At 38.9% G+C, this 22,967-nt stretch overlaps 1 protein-coding gene across 2 annotated transcripts in view; it reads right to left on the bottom strand.

The window, feature by feature from the left end:
- Positions 1–6,947: 6,947 nt before the first annotated feature.
- Positions 6,948–22,967, bottom strand: part of XRCC4 (X-ray repair cross complementing 4) — a 209,944-nt gene continuing 193,924 nt past the window's right edge. For both annotated transcript variants that reach the window (XM_037032053.1, XM_037032054.1), the window contains exon 8: positions 6,948–8,263. In XM_037032053.1, the coding sequence (XP_036887948.1) occupies positions 8,149–8,263 (115 nt within the window). In that variant the 3' untranslated portion in view covers positions 6,948–8,148. The remainder of the gene's footprint in view (positions 8,264–22,967) is intronic.

Raw genomic sequence — 22,967 nt, 5'->3', positions numbered from 1 at the left:
AGGGGGCCTAAGAAGTGGCCCCTTCATAAAGACTGAGAAAATTAGGGGAATGCTGAAAAGGAGAGAAGGAGGAAGAGCCAGTGGCACAGAAAGAGAACTGAGAGAGAACAGTGAACAAGAGACCAAATGTTTTAAGTTGTGTGCTGCAGTGTGCCTGTGATGAGGATTTAGGGACAACCAAGGACTTCAGTGACTTGGGGGTCCTTTGTAGGAGTGGTAGCCATGATGCTTATTGGACTGGGTTTCAAAAGAGAATAGGAAAGGTACTTACAGCACAGTTCACCTGGGTCCATGATTTGGAAACAGAGGCAGTCGAAATCTAGAATCATTGATCATGATGCAGGACAATGATCTGTGTGTCAGTGAGTCACCTCACGATGAGTGATGGGCCTGTTGAAAAGAGAGTCATCAAGGTGGTATTGCCCCTGTAAGCTGTCTGATGGGGGGCATCACCAACGGCGGTGGAGGGCACAGCTGAGGCATGGTCTGTGTAAGAAGAATAGGTCTTCAGGGTTCCACTTAGTTACTGTTTGCAGCTCCTTCTAGAAAAGTGAACAATTCTGTTTGATAGCTGTGAGAACTAAGGGAAGACACCCAGTCAGTGTGTGGAACAGTCTGACACCGAGGCCATCAGAATGACCATCTCGATGATTATCCGCCCTTAAGTTGAAGTTAGTTATAAGGGATCTCCGTACTCGGTTTTATTCTAGTAAGACTTTTGTTCTTAAATTGGCACTTTGGGATAATATTTCTGAAAAACTGCAACTGCTAGTGAGTCTAGTGGATGGAATTTATTGTTCTAGACGGGTACATTTTTGTTGTTTCTAAATTATGGCTCAACAACAGAATGGTAGTTCTGAAAATAAAAGCCAGGCACAAAGAGGTTTGTTTTCAACCTTCAGGCAAGGCCTTATAAGAGTGTGTCTCAGCCTCCTGAGACTGAAGACAAAGTGCTTTCCCAGGAGCCCCGAAGTGGAAAAGCATTTCGCTGCTCCTGGGACAGCACGGAACATACACTGTGTGAAGCAGTCATCCAGTACTTTCCTTTCTCCTCTTGCTAGTTCCCTTTACTTTGGCAGAAGGTGGAATGTGATGGCCCAAATTAGGCTTATCCACATCTAATTCCCAGATTCTGCGACACCAGTTTTACTTTCTTACTCAATAACATACGACCTTCCAGAAGTTACCCAGAAAGAGTCCCATGGAAGGCAAATGTCCTATTGGTTATAGCACGGTCTGAAACACTTTATTTGAATGGGATTTCCATTGCCTTCTGAGCAGATTGGTCACATGAAGCAAATATATAGTACAATAAGTGGTATTTCCTGATGTGATGGATCCCCCATCTAATGGCCTCTGAGCGCAAGTCCCATGAACCATAATGCTTTTTGCACACAAGTCTGAGATTGCCCAGTGCAGATTTTACCAAATAAGGCTCTTTCTGCATAACGGGTTCGAAAAGACCATGGCAGGCAATTCAGAAAAAACTGTGCTTGCCTCTCCACCTTTTTCCAAGCTTACACCCCTGGGTTTTTGTTAGCATTTTAAAAAGAGATTTAAAGCTGCACTTCAGCCACCTTGTAAAATGAAAGAGTACATTGTACAGGCACCAAAGGTACACGTCAGTGCTTTTATCAAATTCAGGGTCCTGCTCTGCTGTACTAATTGGAACCATGTGTTGAAAATGCAAGACAGAATTTTCAGCTGTTCTTTAATTAAATGGACTAAAACAAGGACTAAACTTCACATTTCTTTATAAGGAGAGGCTGCCGGGTGGCTCTGTTCGGAGGACTGACGGAGGGTCCTGAGTGGGGCTGCTGGCCCCTGTGTCAGGGCGCAGGGGACACTGGTAGTTTGCTTTCACGTTGAAGGCATTCTCATGATTCTGTGATCTAGCCAGGTCCCCAGAAGGCCTGGTTGCAAACGCTTCTCTCATAAGGAGATGAAGAGAAGTGATAAAAAAAAAGTACTTATTTTCAAGTGTACTGGAAGATTGACTCATGAAGATTTTTTAATATTTTATATGGTTCAGTTACTGCAAAAATCATCAGTGAGGTGGAAAAAGTGCCTCTTCATGTACTTGCCCACTGAAATCTGTGCAGAAATTTTGGCCAAGATGCGTCTACTAGAGAGACAGTGAAAAATATTCTCAAGTTTTCTACTGAAACATGAGAAAAGGTATAATTTGATTTTTCAAAAGTGCTATTTCTGCAACCTTATATTTGGGGGTGGGGAATGATACTCTATCACTCTTAATTGTCCTGGGATCAAGCTCCCAAAGACCCAGAGTTTAGTCCACAATGTCTTCTTTCAGGATTTAAGCCCCTTTCACAATACTCTATGTTTTGAATCTACTGAATGGCAATGGTGTATTGAAATTCACTTGCTCCCGGCCCCTCCAAGGCTGGGACCCAGGGCCAGTACCTCCACACAGAGTGCTGAAGCCTTAATGCATATACAGTTTCCAACAGAATGGTTGCACCTACAGCCTTCAGAGGTGCAAGGAGAGTGAATTAACGAGGAAAGAGACAGTAATGCCTCCAAAGGTGCACAGGAGCAGCATTCAGCAGGAGATGGGTCCCTCTTGGGATCATCCATCAATCCTGCTAAAAGAATGACAAATGCTCCTACCTTTCACTCCTGAGTGTATAGTTCTGAGCTACCTTTTGGAATACCCTGATGGGGTGGGACATGTGTCACCGACAGGGCTGGCAGCCCTGATAAGGCACCCCTACACTGGCCTTTTCGCCTTCCCATTTTTTATGCTTTCTGTCTAGCACTCCGGCTGCCTGGGTTCACATTCCCAAATAAATTGACTGTATGCAAACCCTTGGATTAGGCTCGGCTTTTGGAGGAATGCAGAGTAAGACAAGTTCCCAGAAGGGTCTTGTACGAGCAGGTTCCATAAATATTGTCTCATTTCCCTACACTTATTTGACTGGATGTATTGTTTTTCAGATAGCAATTAAGTTGGAGACTGTCTCTAAATCAGAAGTGTTCAGGACTAGCGTGTCGCCTACTTACTGGAACAGTGGCCATCAAGATTGCTCCTGCTCATAATAGGGACATGTACTATCAAGATGGGTGCAGGGCTCTACTCTCTCTCCCTTCCTGTAGAACAAAAATCCTTTAGGGACAAAGAGACCCTCACCCAGAAACAGCATTCTCTGTGACATTGCGAGATCAAAGTTTAGGGCAAAGAGCCTCAAAAGAGGGAAGAAAAAGAAACCAAAACAATGAAATCTGTATTGGATATTATTCAAATATAGGAGAGGAGAATCAGAAAGTGAGGACAAAGATTGGTAAATAAGAGGATATGTGAATATTTGAAAAGGAAAAAAAAGTGAGTGGAATGTAGGCTGAAGAGTGTTTAGTTTGAGTGGGTAAGGAGGAGAGGGGAGTCAGGACAGGAGGTGATGGAAAGCTAGTTACGAAGCAAAAATGAAATGCTTGTTGTCATGTATTTTTCAAGGCATCCTTTTCCAGTTATTCAAATACAGAGAAAATCACTTCAGAATATCTCTAAACCACTTGCAAATGAAATCTGCCCTCTTGAAGAGAATTATCAGAAGCTGTCAGATCAGCAGTGAAAATGTTTAATTCAGACAATAGCTACAAATGGATGTATGAATAGTGCCTTTGTGATGATATCATCTCCCTTACAAAACGTAAGCACCTATTTTTTTGATTTTCTGATCTAGAGGTAAATTCGTGAGGCCTTCCATAAATTTAGATGTCAGCTTCATTTTATTAAAAATGAATTATATAAATAGTACCGAGTAAAAGAATGGGAGAGACACAAAAGGATGAGAGCGAGCTGCTCTTCCGGGCACTATCTACCACCGGCCCCTGGACTGGGCTTCCTGTCCCTTTCCCAGGTGTCCAGGAAGGGCCCTCACACCTCAGCTTTTCTGGCCGTCCATATCTTCGCAAGGAGGTGCCAGTTAGACCTGGGCTGCTCAGTTATTCCTGTCTTCATTGTATAAATTAGCTCCACGCTCCTAAAACCCCTGGCCAACACGACTTCTGGGATACCTTCTAACTTGTCTCCTTCAGTGCAGTGATTCAGTCACGACCTTGGGCATTCACCTCAGGCTTCCATTTTCCAGGACCTTCTGCTCTCTCCTCTGATCCAGCAGACAGCTTCCTCCTCAGCTCACTGTCCTCAACCTGTGCCAACTTCTTTTAGCCTCTCAACCGGATCTTTTATCCTCCGTAGATCCTCACCCATGACTTCAAGTTTATCATTCTCTTTATACCATTTATCCGACCACTCCTTGATATTACAGTTCATTAGATAGTCCCACTCCCCGCAACACTCTGTTCTTTGAGAGCAGGTCCCCAATTCCTCTTACTGGCATGTGTGCCCCACAGCTAGAGTGCTTGTATCGTTCACTGTCACAGCTAGTGAGAAAACTTTCTAAAGAAAGTTTCTCTAAGAAAAACTTTTCTAAAGTAGTTTCTTGACTTTTTAAAACTATGTAATAAAGATATCTCTTCCTGAGATGGAAATTTTCTTTTATAAATTTCCTAATGAGGCCTGAGCCAGACTATCTGATGCCAGGGCCAAGAATTGTAAATGTTAAGCTGAAAAACCTTCAGAAATGCAATCACCTTGTTCTAGAAGTGACGGCACTAAGGTCAAAAAGCTGCATTGTAGCTCAATTCTGGTGCCTGCTGTTTCGGTGTTCTTCTACAGCAACCTGTTTTAGAGTGTAGACAACGGAAAAACATGAGGAAAAATCATGGCACGGAATGATAGCATCTGAACATCGTTAACACTGGGTCTATAGACACCTGTCCACCTGTTCCAGGGCGAGGAACATAAAACCATCCCTCAAACCTTTCCACACCAGGTATAAATGACAATGGGTTGGTAATGCTCTGCTCTAACCAGCTGAATCAATCTGACACACAGCAATGGTGAAAAAGATCCACTGCCCTGGAAAACAGAATACAAATTCTGTAAATATTATGAGCTTTATAAATTATACTGTTATTATATACACACACACACACACAGAGCTGCATACTGATTTTGGTTAGTCATTTGTGGTCTATTCAGATGAGATAACATTATTTTGAGATTCTGGTACTTTATGTATAAAATCCTTTTAGAAAGTTATCCAAGGTAAATCTTGGATTATATGAGGTTCATTATTATAGTAAAGTTCTTCTGTGGCTGAATAGAATTTCATGTTTTATAATTACATTTTTGTATTTCACATATTTGTATTACACTTAAAATTTTTTCTCTTAAGTAGAAGCCACTATGAAAATAACAATGCAGTAAAATTTCTATTTAAAATATTTGGTCGTTCCATTGACTTAGTGAAATCTTATTCCTGATAGAAACAATAACGTGTAATTTCCCTTTGCTCTCTATAGTCAAGTCTATGTGCACATATATATGTGTACAGTTGACTCTTGAAAAATGTGGAGCTTAGGGTAGACCCTCATGCAGTTGAGAATCCATGCATAACTTCTGACTCCCCCAAAACTTAAGTTGCCCCTCAGTCTCTGCAGGAGACCGGCTCTGGGATGCCCATAAATATGGAAACCCGAGGATACTTCAGCACTGACATAACACATCATAGAACAATGCATACAAACCATCTGCAAACTCCCAACAATAGATTGAAAATAGTATAAATATTTATTGAAAAAAAATCTGTGCATAAGTGGACCCACTCAGTTCAAAACCTGCGGCTGAATTGTATATGTTATTTATAATTGATCCCAGAGGTACTTGAGCTCTCTGAAACATTATTTCTTTCGATTAAAACATAACAACTTTAATCTTTTAATGGGTTTCTTTTCAAAATGGTTTAGTAGCTTAAAGACACTTTTGAGTGCCTACTATACAATAGACATGCATTAATTCAGCGAATACTCACTTAGTGAGCCTCTATGAATCCAGCCCTGTTCTAGGCACAGGGGTAGAGATAAAGCAGATAGCCATGTGGCTGCTCTCATGAGGCTTGTTTTTTTAGGGTGAAAGGGAGGGAGGGAGAGCAAGAAAGCTAGAGATTTGAAAAAAATAACTCCATGCACAATAAAAAAATATTCCAATGACACAGAGTGACTAGGAATGTGCACACCTTTAAAAAGGATATTTCAGGGAAAGCTCCTCTGAGGAAGTGACATTTAATTCTAGATCAGAAAGATGAGAAGAAACCAAGTGTGTGAGATGAGCATTCTGGGCAGAAAGACCAATAGAACGATGGTTTTGAGATCTGGCCCACTTGAGGGACAGCGAGAGGTAAGGAAGCAAGAGAAAGAAATAGGAAATCAGAGGAGAGAGGCAGGCAGGGGCCAGATCACGTCAGACATTGTAGGTTGTGGTAAGGAGTATGAACTCCATCCAAAGGGCAATGGATTCATATTGGAGAGTCAATTCAGGCAGTGAAATGGCCTTATCTAAAATTTTAGAATTCTGCGTGTTCGGACTGTAGAGGAATCGAGTGTACAGGGAGAACAGCCAGAAACCAGATGTAGTAGACAGAAAGAGAAGTAGACAAAGCCAAGGTTAAGTACAAATAATAGGATTCGAGAGGAGAAGGGCAGAAACACCAAGGAGGATTCCTGGTTTTTAGCCTGAGGAAACTAGGTGAGTGACGGTGCAATCAGTCTGATGGGGAAAACTGGGGGAGAATTCATATTGAGATACAATCAAATCTCTGCTTTAGATGTGCTCAAGTATCCAAACAAAGGTATAAGCAGATAGAGGTAGTCAGGTGGATTTTTAGGAACCTCCTGTTAATAAATTAATGGTAAATTATATATACAAGGTGGGGCCAAAGTAGGCTAATAGCTGTGAGTACACAAAACAGAGTTTATTCTTATATTATTACTTATTAATTTCTGTATTATTTTCCATATGAACCATAAACCTACTTTTGTCTACCCTGTATGTATGTGTGTGTGTACATCTGTGTGTGTGTGTGTGTGTGTGTGTGTATGTGTGTGTGTGTATAAAACTATAGAAAGAGGACTATTCTAGTATTCTAATTTTGGAGATGTCAAATTACAGATGGTATTTAAATCCATACATAACCTAGGGAGATAATGCAGGTAATAAAAACAAGAAGGGTGGAGATTAATCCCACAGTACTCAAAATTTAACGGCTGGGCAAGGAAAACTCAGCCAAGTAATCTAAAAAATAAGTTGCCCGGGAGAAAGAGAAATAGAAACAGCGCATATTATTGCAACAGTTAAGTGAAGACAACATTTACTGAGAAGAAGTGTTTGACAGTCAAATGTTACTAAGGGGCTTTGTAAGATGAAGATTTGGATGGACCAATTTGGGGCTTATCAACACGGGGGTTATCCTTAAGTTTGAGTAGCATGGAAAAAATGGATATCCAACTGGAGAGAAGGAGGATGAAATGAGACATTCAGTAGAAATTGAGCAATTTTTCAGACGTTGTGCCAGATGTCACTGAGGTAAATGATATGTGAATATGACAAGACCCTTGTCACCAAAGAGGGTCCTCATACATGTAAAACAAATCTTTTATCAACAATTTCCAGAAATATCCTTTTTTTAATATAAAAGGATTTACATTTACATTGGTAACCACTTTATGAAGGCCTGTTAGTATAGTGAAGGCAAAAGTTAAACTAAGAAACATATTTTATTAAGAACACAAAATCTTCAGTGTATCAGACATTGTACCATTTGATTTTCAGGTTGTTTACATACACAGTAAAACTAGGTTTTATATGTCATCCCACAAATCAAAATACTCAGACATAAATGTTCTGACTACTCAAAAAAAAACACCTGTAGACATTTTCTTTGTCGTATTTTCAAAGTCTTCCCAAACAGGATGTTAGACAGCTACCATATATAACATGTGTGAACAGAGTCAGATCAACACATCCTTAGTAACAAAAGGTGAGATTTTCTGTAATTATAGTCATGCTGAATGAACAGGTTAGAATAATGTGCCATCGTCACCAAGTCCTATCTCCATACACACGTATAATCCATTTTGCACAATGGCTTCAATTCACTGTGTGTCTAATTAAATTGTAAGATGAAGTAATAGCTGCTGCTGAGTTGAAATTTCACTTTTTTTTTAGGTTAAAGAAATGAACAGAAAACATAGGCTAGTGAACATCAAAGCGCTTTGGTGAGAAGGTTAAATCTCATCAAAGAGGTCTTCCGAGCTGCTGTTTCTCAGCGTCTCCAAAGACAGGTTCTCCGTTGCAACGTGCTGCTCCTTTTCCAACATCCCAGGGAGTGGAGGGTCCAGCCTGGAGCAAAAAGAAAGTCAAGACCATTTTATTAAAAAAAATTCCACATCGAGTAAAATAAAACTAAGAGATACAGAAGTGAATGAAATAAAGTTAAACCCTGTTTCAGAACCGCACTTTGAGATTTAGTTCCTTACGCTGTATTCACATAAACAGAGATGAAGGGAACTTAATTACCTTACCTACTTTCAAATTAATCTGTTGTTATTTTGAGGTCACAAACATTCAAGGGCCTAAGACAGTACTCGTGATTAAGGTAAGAAATAAAATAGACTCTGTTCTCTAACTATGTTTATGCCAAGATATAAGTGGTTTCTCAAGCCATTTCTTCAATAATTCTACCCCAGTTTCTATTTTCCTTTGCCTCCTTAAATTCTACTATTAACATGCATTATAATTTCAATACTAAGAAGTTCTAATCACATGAATTTCCTTTAGTGGTCATTTGATTATAAGTGTGTATGTAACTAATAATGACTTTACATTTTAGTAGTTGTTGGTCATTCATTTACCAAATCTACACATCTTCTTTTTAGTAACTAAATTTTATTCCGTTTCAGTACTGCCGTTATGCATCAATGAACTGACTTCTCTATTTACATAAATGTTCTTTTTAAGTTCCAGGATAAAAGGTATAGTCACTGACTGTTAACTGGTCTTAAAAAACAGTAAAAAAAAAAAACCAACTTAAAAAAGCTGGAGGGCAAACGGCTCAATCAGAAGGCAGCTTAGGAAGGAACGTATGTTTATGCTCTTGTGTGAATCTTGTCAGCGGTTTGTATGGAACCTGCATAAAACATTCTTAATCTTCCCAACTGGAGGCGGCTTCAGGGGCGACTATGGCTGGGGCGAGTCGATCCGCAACACTGGTACTGCTTCCTACCTGAAGGGCAGGAGTGACGGCGCTTGGTGCAGCTGAGATAGAGGGGGGCTGGGATGGGGGTAAAAGACAGAAAGCTGTACTTGAACAACCATTAAATAAATTAATTTTAAAAAAGGCAACGGTTCTTGAGGTCAGGACATAGAGATTTGAATCCAGGTCGATTGCTAGTCTATGTGACTTTTGGCTAGTCATTGAACCCAACTGGACTTACATTCTTCCACCTAGAAAACTGATGTGGTGATACCGGTCTCAGAGGTGGCCTACAGATTAAATGAGATGTTGTAAATGAAAATGCTTATAAATTCTCACAAAACATTTGGAAACTATTAATGTTAGCTGCTAATATTGCATAAACCCCAGAAGAGTTCTTGCTAATAGCTTCTTTCATGTAAAAGAATAACCGATTAAGAATCTCCAAACATCAAGTATGTTTTTCAGATTATGAGTATTTCAAAAAGCCTGCACCCACACTTAGCTGCAGAGGTTATTTAAAAAAGTCCACAGAAGACCCTTCTTGGCCTCATGACCACACACCATTAACCCTGGTTGGCTGCCACTGGGCCTGTGACAGGTTCTGTCTTGTCCTGAACAAGCCAAGTTTGAAGACACTGCCCTCACAGGAGTGCCAAAGTGCAGGGCATCAGTGATCGTCGAGACAACAAGCACTACCCTCTGGGAGTTTCAATGTAAACATTAACAATAAAGATGGACATAATTATTGTGACATAATAACACATCTAAACATATATTCCACAGGAGGATAAAATGATACAGTAAAGAATAAAAGTATGATGAACACATGCGTAAGTTTTCAATGTCAACTCGAAACACAGTAAACATTTTTCTCTGGCCCTAAATGTTTTAGGAGTTGCTTTTTCTCCTAGGAAGAAAAAAGAGAATTGAATGATTTCAATTAAAGAGTCAGACATGGAAAAACCTGTATATAGGTTTTTTGTAGTCTACACACTGTACAGCCAGAACACAAAGATCAATCTAATTTTTAAAAATTAGCATAAAGCAAAAGGACCCCTCTGAAGTGACAATTCCAAAGGAAATAGGTTCCTGGCACTCCCCCTCTGATGACCATCTTCTAAAGTCAAGAGGAGCTTAGAAAGATTTAGACACTTTCGTTCCCCATGCCGAATAGATAACAGGTGCTCAAAAATGCATTCAGTGAATGGAGAAAACCATTCTATATCTTTTATATCCCTGATAAGTCAACAGAGTAAATTATAGAGTTCTCCCGACACCAAAAAATAAGCTTAATCATTTTTATAAATAATATTTAAGACTTCTTATACATTTGGAAAAGTACAAAAAGTCCATCATTCTATTTTATATTATTTGTATTTTCATATTTTTACAAAAATTGAATCATTCCATATATATAATTTTCCAGCTTGATATTTGAACTCTCCAAAATATTAGCAATGTCTCTGTATGTTGAGATACATATCTACATTCATCGTTAATTTTAATTTGGTTATACTAACCATTAATCCACTGATAGATATTTGGCTTGGTTCGATTTTTCAATGATCTTATAAACAACACAACAATTAGTATTCTTACACATGTCTTAGTGTAATTATATGAAATTAAATAATTTCATGAACATGCTTATTCCAAGAATTCACACCTAGATGTAAAATTTGAAAGCAAATAACTCAGAGAACCTGAATCTACAGTCTTAATAGAGAGTGAGCTAAACAAGTAACTTGCAACTTGGGAGTTCCTGTCTGTCTAATTAAATAACAACCATTAATTATAGCCCATTTTAAATTCTAATTATTCCATGAAGCCTTTTTTAAAAAAAATCTTTCTACCTTCAGGCTGATTTTCCTTACATTTTCCTTTCTCTTCTTTTTTTCCTTTTCTCATCTTTTCTTTTCTTCTTCTTCTTTTTTTTTTGGTTATCTTTCTTTTGGTTGTGCAAGGAAGTGAGGTGTTTCTGCTTACACCTTCATCTTGTCCAGAACTCCCTGGAATGTGCCACATGTTTTGATTCACTCATTTACTGATGGGCACTTACTTATGTTGCTTCCAGCACTTGGCTATTGTAAATTGTGCTGCTATGAACACTGGAGTGCGTGGGTTCTTTTGGATTGGCGTTTCAGGGTTCTTAGGGAATAATCCCAGCAGTGGCAAAGATCACTGCTCACTTTTTTCCCTCTTTTTTCACTGTTCACTTTAAAAAAAATAATTTCAGAGAGGTTAGAAATGACAAGATTCCTAGTAAACAGGTTTCTCTCCTGGCTTCATATAAATAAGCCTGATCAGTAGAGGTTTTTTTCCTGCGAAAAGAGGACAGGAAAAGTCCCTACAGGAGCCTCCTTTACTACTTTCCCTGCCACTAAGGAAAGATAGAGTATGTTACAGGGGCCTTTGGACCACACCTTCTCCCTCCCTTTTCCCTCACCTTCTCTCTCTCTCTCTCTCTCTCTCTTTATTGACTTTGGCTTTATAAGTTAGATAAGTCAGTTTTTACTTTAATTGAAAGATTTTTCCATTATTTTAGTCCTTGCTAGTAGACTTTATTCTTAGTGTTCTCACCATTACCTGGTCTAATTAATCCCTCTGCTCACAAAGTTGTGAAGTTCTCATCAGTACCATCCTGTGCTGTGCGTGTCCTCTCTCCTCCTGCTGTGAGCTGTTGAATATTAATCTGTCCCAAATCTTCCCTGAATGTTTTTCTAGGCTTTTCAGGGAATGACAGGATGATTCTGTAGCTGGCACTTTTAAGGAGGCAGACCGTTTTCTAACATCGTCATCATTATAAAGTTAGTGTCCTATAACTGATACACACAATGAACAAAGTAAAAAGCCGTTTCTTCACAAAGAGAGCTGACCACACTTAGTGCTACCGGTGAGCACAAAGACGTCACTGCTCACATTCTGGGAGAGGCTCCACCTGTGTTAAAGAGACAGAACAAGCTCAGAGCCCCGGAAGGTGGAAGATGGAAATCATCCATGAAATTCTGTAGATTTTGAATTTGAACTTAAAAGATTTATTTTTCAGTTGATTTAAAAAATAACCAACTGTAAAGTAAAACCAAGCTACATAGGGAGGCAGAATGTTTTTAAGAAAAATTACTGTTATGTCACAACTGGTAGCGATTCTCTGAGTAACTGAGGCAGCACCGCCATGGAGAATGTATTTTAAATGCTCAGAATACCTGGGGAAGGGCCAGCCTAACCTCTTGCCTTGGAAAAGTTTAATACACATAGGGTATTTTGATTCCAAAAAAAGTTCAAATGTCACCACTAAACTTTTATTTATCACACTAAAGATATGGGAAGTGATTTCAGGGCAGAAGAGAATAGTGCAACTTTCAGGTTTCATCCAAAGTTATGAAACTAAATTTTCTGTATTACCTGCTCTTCTGAAGTTATTTTTGGTGTTGAATCAAATCAAATAAATACTCCTTAGGGTCAAATAGTTACTACTTAATGCAAACATTTGTTTAAAAGAAATAATAAATTTCCCTAATTACTTCTTAAGACGACTAGGGTTTCAAATATAGAAATTCTAAGTCCTGTATCAACCCTAGTAAAAGCAAGCAATGACAAAATTATTTATTCTTTAGTATATAAAGTAGAATATGCATATTACAAAGACTTCAAAAACTTCAGAAGAGAAAACTAAAATAAAAATGAAAAGTATCCTTTGTCCATTCACCTGTTGATAATTTAGTATATATTTTTTAATTTAATCAAAATCTGTTGAAAGTTTATTCAAGGTTGCTAATGTATCACTGAAAATAACAGCCAATACTGCAGGTACTGTGAGAAGCTCCTTATTCATGGAATTGTCATAACAACACTACGTCCTGTTACGGTCTCTATTTTCCAGATGAGAAACCAACACTTTAGATAGCCCAGCAGTGACTGGGTTGAGCAACTCTCTCACCCCAAGTTCTCACAATGTACGAGTGGCCAAGGCAGGACGCCTCCTCCATGCTCTCCCCGCTGCCTCCCGCCCATTTTCGCTTTGCCCCCCATGCCTTTCCCTTCATTGTTACGTGCCCAAGTTCTGTCTACCCTTGGAGCCCCAGCTGCAGTGCCACATCTCTCATGAAATTTGCCTTGAATTCTGCCTCTTTTGAGATCTCATGCCACGCATCATTACAGCCTTACTCTAACATAAAGTAAACTGATTCTCCTCAAAACAACACGGCTGTATGTGTTACCTGGGCGATTAGAATGTGTGAAATTGAAAGCAGGGTCATTTACAGCAAATATTTCTTAAAGTGGAAAATGTGTTTAACATCAGATTATAAACTCTATTTTTCCTTACAGTCATTAACATCACCATCCTGATTGACAACACTTAGCAAGCATTTGAAAGTGAATTATGCTCCACTGGACATTGTCTGCAGAATATTAAATTGACATGGTCACTGCCCTTTTTGAGCTTACAATCTAAAACAGATGTCATGGTCTAAACAAACATAAAAAGAGATAAAGGCGCCTACATACATCTGTTCAACAACTGAAACACTGCATGAAATGCTTATATTATATTCCAATCACAGCAAAAGTGTTGTGTGTGTGTACGTGTGCAGAAAATTGAAATGTTCATACGCAGGGTTGAGGCAAGGTTTTTTCAAATGCAAGCTTGTCTGTATAAGAAGGCAAGAGCCCACATCTGTGCAGTTGGGACTTTATGAGAAGAATACAGATGTCAATCACCACAGAATAACCACTGTACACATGTGAACCAGATGCTTCCATGTAAAATAACCCAGGGTGTTTCACAGATGAATCACTGAAAACGTAATTACACATCAGTCCTAGTTTATTAGTAACAGGTTCACTTATGTGGAAGCCATATGGTACTATCCATCCTGAAGGAGTGGAAAATACAGAAACGGGGACTTTGAGATGTTCAAATATACACTTTTCTGCTGCTGCATTGCTATATGATCCTTGTGGTGGGGTGATCATTCTAAGGGTTCAATCAAATGTCTTTGGAGAGATGTCTGTGGCTGCCTCTTATTAATGAAGATTATGCCCGTGAAGTTTACGTGTTATCTTCTCCTTTACAGAGGATTTTATTTCAGCAGAAAATAAAGTGTTTAGTGGTCACACAACTCCTACATGTCTAATTAATGGCTGTTAGGGTAAATATTCAGTTCTAACACCTCAGAATGTGAGTTCATTCTTAAGTTGTTACAAATGTTATCTTCTGCATAGAGTTTAAATGTTGACTCAGCGTATACAGAGTCAACAAAGCCCAAGTAAAAGCTGTCAGGAAGTATCTGTGTTTTATGACATCGATCCTCTGAGCTCCAAGGGTTGCTAGTCTGTGTTTCATAAAGCTGTCTACCTATTTACATAATTGATTTGCTTGTTTTCTTAATGTGTCAGAGCGCTGTCTGACAAGTAGAAATGGTACTCTTTAGTTAACAGCACAGGCTTTTAAGAGGAGTTTAGTATTCTGCTTCAAAGAGACTCCTTAAAACAAAGAAAACCAGCGTGCCCAAGTCTATTCCTACAGAACACTTTGGCTGGAAAAAGACAGGAGGGCACACGCCTTCAGAGGCATCAGGAGTCTTGGATCCGACCATCCCTGCTGTACTGTCAGGCTGAGGCAGGGTCAGTTCATGCTCAGACTCCCTAGGCCCTTGGGACATGATACTGAGCAGTATTTTAATGCTTTAGCCCTGGAGTTGGCTTTTGTTTCTCTGACTGAAAAGTCAAAAAATGCCTTGACCGGTTGATTTGCTGTCTTCCCTTTTCCCTCCATTCTTAAAATATGTTCTTATCAGAATTTAAAGAGAAGCTCCCAAACCTGTTACTTTAAATCACTTCTCAGTGGTTTTGATAATTTAAAAATAGTTTTATGCTATATTGGTACATATAATATGCATATAACATGTAAATCCACATACTATAAAGGATCATAGTAAATCAAGCTCCTGCATCGCTGCTACCACTTAACTTCACTTAAGAATACAAAATGACCTACGTGGTTACATTCCCAATGCCTCTCCTCCAAACTGCTTCCCTTGGTTCCACACAGAGATATAAGCTTATCCTACATCGTGTGCTAATCATTGCTTCATCTTAGAAAGAACGTTTTGTTATGCATATGCATATTCCTAAATAATATACTGTATAAATACTGCTTTAATTCTGAGCTTCATAAAAATGCAACCACACAAGGACTAGCCTTCTGTGACTGGCTTCTTTCACTCAACATGAAGTATGAGTCATCCATTTCATTCACTCTCACTGCTGTATAATATCACATTGTGTGATTTTTATATATGTCTGTGTGTATATATATAGCTAATACAAACAACGCTGCTATAAATATTCTTATATATAAATTTTAGAGCACACCTACTAGAATTTCTCTTGGGTGATATGTCTAGGTACTGAATTTTTAGACTATACTGTAAGTGAATGGTTTTTTTTCATAATAAGGCCAAAAATATATTTAAACGTGTTCAAGTTAATTTTCACTCCCGTTAGCAGTATTGAAGATTCCTGTCGATCAATTTCTCTCCAACATGTAATGTCAAAGCTTTAATTTTTCTAAAATGATGTTAAATGGTATTTCTCTGCAGAATTTTAGTTTTTTACTTAAGTTGAAAGAAAAGTTGTAGGAACAATATTGTTTGAAAATAAGTTGGCAATATGATGCCTCTGTTACCTCACCATCTTAGTGAGTATGTGGTAAACATAAATGTCACAATCTCTTACTTACCCACAATACAACCATCAGAACCAGACACATCACTGCCATCTAATCCTTAGCCTACACATTCAAGCTTCCCATAGTCCAGTAATATCCTTTCCAACAAATGGACCCAGTTCAAAATCATGCATCACTTTTGCTGTTACATCTCTTTAGTCTTTTCTCTCAGTTGCTCAGTTATTTCTTGAGGCACTTCTGACGATTATGGTCAGTTTACACTGAAGACTGTACTAGAGTTGAGTTTGCCTGGTATTTCCCCGTGGTTTGACCAAAGTTACTGCACCTTGGCGGGACCATCACAGAAATACTGCTGTGTTCTTCTTGGTGCATCCGACCAGGAGGTGCATCATTTCAAATTGTACCATTACTGCTGCTGTTCACTTTCAGCACAAGGTAGTAACTGCCATGCTTCTCTACTATAAAGTTTCTCTCCCCCACCTTGGTAATTAATAAATGTTTTATTGAGAATTAATGAAACCGCCCATCTTTTCATGTGTTTAAATGCTATTTGTGCACTTCTTCTCTGAAATGCCTGCCTATGTCTCTGACCCGTTTTTTGCTGGGTTGCTTGTCTTGTACTTTACTGACACGAGAGGAGAAGTACATCGTAGTACATCCTAGTACATCGAGGATCCTTTTCCCAGTGCACTGTGTCACCACTGTTGTCACATACCAAATCTGCATACAAACCCGGGTGTGTTGTTAGGACTCTTCTGTTTAGTTTACCTCATTGTGTGTGTCCGTGCCAACACCACACTTTACCGATTACTGTTCCTATATACCGAGTCATGATATTTCATCAAGTTACACCCCTTTATTCTTCTTTAGACCACTGTGGCTATTCTTAGTCTTTTGTTCTTTTACATAAATTTCAGAAACAACCTGCTAAACTCTTACTGGGATTTTGATTACAAATGGAGTGACTCTACAGATAATTTTGAGAGAACCAAAATTTTTAAGATACTGAATCTTTCAACCCTTCAGATCTTAAATCCATCATTTTATAATTTAATCCTTATATGTTTTGAATTGTATTTTCTCATCATTTGATGCTGGGTTGCAAAAGTGCAATTGATTTTTGTATTTTAATCATATATTGAAACACTGATAAATATCTTATTAATTAAAAGTATTTATCTGTAGATTCTTTTGGATTTTCTATGTAGTCTGTTATATTAATTGTGAATACTGAAAACTGTCTATCTTTATGAGATTTATTTCCTTCTGTACTTTAAATGCACTGGCTAGGACCTCCAATACAATTGAGTAGAAACAGCGATCCTGGGAACCTCGACCTGAAGAAATCCTTCTATTTCTAAGAGTTTTTGTTAGGTGTATAGTGAAAGTCCTACAAATCCTAACTTTCAAAGAAGTTTTATCATTAAGATAAATTTTATTAAATTTATATGCACCTCAACTGAGTTGATCACATAGTTTTTCTCCTTTAATTTTAATAACTATTCCTTTCTAAAACAATCCCATTTTTCATCATCCCATTTTCCCAGGATTTTTCAATCCCATAGTGCTACAGAACAACTCCTCCCCCCCCCCCCCCAAGGAGAGTCTACTAATACTGTCAGGACCCCCTACTGGACTCCATTGTCTGTCACCAATAGGAAAGATATTTCTTAATGCCAGAGATTTGGATGTGAAAATTTGTGCTGTGAAAAAGCTCAATGCTGTGAAAAGGAATGTTTAGTTAATGCTATACAGACTTAAAGTAGTGACCTAATGTCTTCATTAAAATATCAAAGTCCTTTAGGATACCCACAGACACCCACAGTGCTTCTGTCTCCCCCTGCCCTAATTCAGGGTACGGTAACTCAGGAAAGGAAGCAAGTCCGAGATCCAGGCTCCTGCAAAGTTGGCTGTGTCGCCGACCAGGCAGGATCTCTAATTAATCCAAAGCCATGTAGCACCTTCTCACGGTCTACTGGCAAGAGTTCTTTGTACCCATTTTCCAGGCAAAGTCTCTCCTGTTTCCCAGGCCACGAGGCCAAAGGGAGCACTCCAAAGCTGAGTGGTCCTCTTCTACCAGAGCTGCAGGGGTCTGCACTCTGGCCAAAACTGTGTGGCTCTCCCTGCAAAGTTGCAGAGAGGGGAGGGTCACCACTCTGGAAAGGCTGGGTGGCACTCTCCTTCACATGGCTGCAGGGGTCCCCACTCTGTGAAAACCTCGTGGCTCTCTCCTTTCTTCACCAAAACCGCCAGGGGGTCTCCACTCTGCCAAAAGTGCGTGGCTCTCTCCATGCACTGCCACAGCCTCGTGATTCACTCTCTAATGGCTGCTGCATCTGGGTTTTTAATACCCATGCCAGTCCTCCTTTGCAGCCCCATTTCTGACTCCTCCTATAATCGGCTACACTTGCCAGCACTCCCATATTAGTCCAAGTTTACTGGGCTGCCATTGTGAGTCTGGGCCGGTGTGGCCCAATGACATGGAGCCAATCATCTCCAAACTCTCACGCAGGCACCGTTACCTGGGAGACCTGCCCCTCAGTTACTTCCTGGCTCAGAGCACAGCCACAGCCATTTAACATATCTATAAAACCAGATAAAGGTTGTAGATACATTAAATGACCATGTCAGAGGTTAGCTGCAAAGCCAGTGCTGTACAAAACAGCTCTCAATGGCCCTGCTCCATTTGCCCCTTCCCCAACTGACATCTGTAAGGGGGAGGGGTGAGGACATCTTATATGTCTCTCCAGTATTTCCTAGACACCTTGAGTTCTGGACCCCATTCCAAATCCCTTTTTGGGGCCCCCCTCTTGGCTGCACCCTGTTACAATAGTTTCTATGCTTAAAAAAGTACATTGCTAGACTTAGTTTTCTAAGACTGTTCAGGATTTTTGTACCTATATTCAGAAACAAAAGTGGTCTATAATTTTCTTTGTCAAAGTCTTGCTTATTTTGTTTGTTTTTAGTTCTAGAATCCAGGTTATGTTAGCCTTAAAGTATTAGTTAGGAGTATTTTCCCATTTACTTTGCCAGAAAAGTTCAATAAATTAAACTAACTTGTTCATTGAAAAACCCTGAGGCCTTTCCTCTAAAAAGAATTTGTGGGTTTTTTTTCTTTTTCCCCACTGAGCAAGGGGCACTCCCCAAGGGTACTCAGGCCTAAGGCAGTCTTTCCAGTGGACGTGCTCAATCAGCATTTTTATCTCAGGGCAGCCCTACTTTCCAGTTTGTTTCCTCTCACAGCAAGGTGCCTGCTTGGCTTCAGCTTATTGTTTGGTCTTAAAGAGCTACAGTACTTCAAACACAGATTGTGTGCTCTAAGAGGGGGAAATATATATATATATAGTTTATGCAGAGCTCAGTTGCATTGTAATGAAAGGATCCCTCAGAATATCTGTTTGCCACAGTGTCAGGGAGAGGCTCGGCGATGTTAACTTAATACCTAGTGTTCTGCGCTGGAGGAAGCACCAAGTTTGGAGGCAGGTAAGGCTGGGTTAAAGTCACGGATCTGTCACTTTAGTGATCATGGGATTTTGAGGAAGTGTGAACTTTTCTGAGCCTGTCTCCTCTTTAAATTGGGGATACTAACTCCTACTTTATGTGGCTGTTCGAAAGTATATAACAAAATTTAACTGACATTTATTAGACACTAAGAGCCACTCACTGTTAGATGTGCTTATAGGTACTAACTCATTTAACATTCACAGAAGCCCTATGTGGAGGTATTACTATCATCTCCTCTGCACAGCTGTGTAAAGCTAGAGACTGTTAAGAAACTTGCCCAAGGCCATAAAACTGTAAGTGAAGGAGATGGCGATTCGAATCTAAAGTCCAGGTCTATTGTTAAAAAAAGAGTGTGTTACGACTTGCAGCATTAAATCATATACGTTATGTTAAAAGTCTACCATACTATCTGGCACATAGTAAGTACTTTAAAATAACAGCTAAATTTTGATAATAATAACTAGTTATTAATAGTAAAATAATTTATAGCAAACGGATAAAGAAATGTGATATTTACACCCACAGCTATAGTACTACTCATTAAAAGCAATGAAATGCACAGCTCTACATGGAAGAATCTCAAGAGGATAAGGTTACATGAAAGAAGTTAGACTCAAAATGGCTCCATACCATATAATTATATGGGCATTTTGGAAAAAAAGCAAAACGACTGGGACATATCAGCAGTTGCTAGAGCTGGGTGTGAAACAGAGGACTGACCAAAGCTGGATGTAAAAAACCTTTCTGGGACGGTGGGAGTGTTTCCTAGCTCGATTATACGTTTGCCAAATTCATAGAACTTTACAGCTAAGAATTGTGAATTTTGCTTTATATTAATTATATGCCTGTAAGTAAAATAAACAGAAAAACGTATCAACCTTTCCCCTGAAAATATGTTTTTAAGCTGTATTTTGTCTTTGATTAACATAACAGTTATGACATTATTTTTTTAAATCTAGTGACTTAAAAACATATATTATTAATTGTGAAATCAATAATGAAACAGCAATGAGCTCCTTATCAATCCCCTAAGAATGAAGAAAAGCAATGAAGAAAGGGGCTTGCTGGTCTCAAAGTTTCACGGGATGCTTCATAGGCTTCTTCGGACTTTCTTTTTCTTTCTACACTTTTAAAGAAATAGATCATATGCTGCTTTCTGGCAAGAATTAGTTGCTGTAAGACCAAAAGAAGTATAACCGTGTGGTACTAAAAGCTCAAGTTATGCAATGGCAAAATTACACTTGTCAAAGCAGAACTTCAGGAAATAAACCATATTGTAGTTCAAAATGGAAGACTGGCAAGTGTGATTTCAGTATGCAGATTCAAAGTGGATTTTCCCATACAGAATATTCAGTGTGCAATGGCTTGAGCTTGGCTGGAAGGATTACTTAATTTCTTTCAATTATGCTTAAAAAAATTAGACAGATTCTATTAAGAAGAGTAACTAAATAAAATGAAATTTGGAGGAAAACTGCCTACTAGTAGTAAGAGAATCTGACTAAAAGTAGGTAAAGTTACAATTTGTAAAAGTACAGTAAGCTCAACTAGGTGGCATCTTTCATTACAAGTCAGAAACATTTCCAGCCTTAGTGAGAAAGGGAAATGTTGACTTTGAAATCAGGTCATAGAAGGGAGTAGAAGAGGAAATGTCTACCACGTCAGAAAACACTGTTCTGTTCTACACTGTGGTAGGAAGCTACGTTACCAAAAAATCACTTGAGGAGTTTCCACTTTATCTGTGAAAGAGGCAGAAAGTGGGGAGAGATCCCATTCTACATGATCACCCAAGACTCAAATCGACCTTCTGAGTTCCCCATAGGTCTATTTTCAAAGGATGTTTAGTCTGATTTTACAGAGTGGGCTTCTTTGTTAATTTAGATGGCAGCAATAGGTACGCTATCTTGAGTCAGTCAAAATCTTTCTCTCCTGCAGTGACCACCTGACTGCGTGGGGTCAAACCAGTCACAACGTTAGCAAAGTCATACAGCCAATCACCACAGCACATTGTTTTCTTCCTAGAGCAATAAAGCCTGTATTTTCCTTCTTCCAACCATGTGAAAAAGCTACAGGAAGAGCAAAAGCCTGCTGTTTGTGCTGTAAAAAAACATTGATAAAGATATTCTACTGTGTCTCTTACGTCTGTTATGTTGGAGCAAGGATAAGTTCTAATTCTAAATAAACTAGCACAGTGTCACAGGTACAACTGCAACTTTTGTAAAATTCACATTGGTATAGCGGCTGATTAAACTGGCAGTTATTTTTCAACCCAGTTTCCCTATTATTGTTAACTGGTGGCAAACAGAAGTAACTTTTTGTCTAGAGACCAGCAGAATGACTGAAATGCCATGGTTAGGCTGAATAGAAGATGAGAGAGATGAAGACAGAATAAGAAGTTCCTGTTAACAGAGTAGCCAATGGGTACAACTTATAAAAATCCTTGAAAATTAACTGAAAAATATGTGTCTATCTAAACAGGCGGTATCACCAGTGTACATAAAATACTTGGATATCTGGTTACAAAACTGAGCGAGAAATAGTATTTTTAGAATAGTCACAGAAAACTTTTGTATTACAGGAAAGTGAAAAGTAGAAATTGTAAAATATTTAAAATGAATCTTGCCCCGGCGGGGTTGCTCAGTTGGTTGCAGCATCATCCTGAACACCAAAAGGTTAAGGGTTCGACCCCCAGTCCAGGCATGTATGGAAGCAACCAATCAACGTTTCTCTCTCACCCGCCCTCTCTCTCTCAAATCAATAAAAATATATCTTCACATGAGAATCTGAAAATAAATAATAAAACAAACCTTTCTATAAGTGAATATTAGTATATGTATTGCTCCTAAAGTTTACCATACTATTGTACTATTATCCCAAATCATACATATAGGAAAAAGTTATGCTCAAAGGAATAATGAGAGAATTTCCCAAACTATGTGGCATCTATCATTTACACATAATTATTGTACATATGAATGCAATATATTAGAGTTTATCACTAGAAAAGCTCTCTTGGACCAAAACAAGTGAAGGAACAGAATATCGCCACCTTTGTAGATGACTTCCAGTACCTCTTTCAGTTCTACGTCTATTTGCATACAGAGCAATGATTTTTGGACTCTTTTCAGAGGCAATTATCTCATAAAACCCTCTGCCAAAATAATACATGAGGTGAGACCTCCTGGACCAGCTGAGTTTGCAAACCTATTTTTAACTGGGGTGTAGACATGGTTCAATTTACTGAGTGCTAGGCCAGAAGCCAGAGAGACCTGGGGCGGGCTTGTGAGCTCCATGGCTCTCAGGTGAGCTGGAGATGCCAAGTGAACATGGCTAAAACCTCATTTAAAAGTTTTTATTCTTTAGTGCTTTGGGAAGTGCCATTATTTGGCCTCTTTCCTACAAAACTAAAAAGTTTGACAATGCCTAATGCTGTGAAGTGTGTGGGAATGAAATTCTCAGTATCTAGTAATCAGCTAATCTGATTTCTTGGCTCTGGAAAAAGAATCAAAAACAACAGGTGCCTTTTTACTTTTACTTTTCTTGTGTGTCCTGGATAAACGAATTGTCTTTCTAATTGACTTGTTTCCCCTTCTTTGTCCTCACAGCCAAATCACTGACGACTGCTGAATGTCATAGAGAATCTCCATCTGATTTAT

Source organism: Sturnira hondurensis, unplaced genomic scaffold, assembly GCF_014824575.4.
Source record: "Sturnira hondurensis isolate 20B ecotype Veracruz unplaced genomic scaffold, ASM1482457v3 Scaffold0021354, whole genome shotgun sequence".
NCBI classification, from domain to species: domain Eukaryota; kingdom Metazoa; phylum Chordata; class Mammalia; order Chiroptera; family Phyllostomidae; genus Sturnira; species Sturnira hondurensis.
Note: the sequence above shows the minus strand (reverse complement) of the source record. Positions and strands in the feature narration are given on the sequence as shown.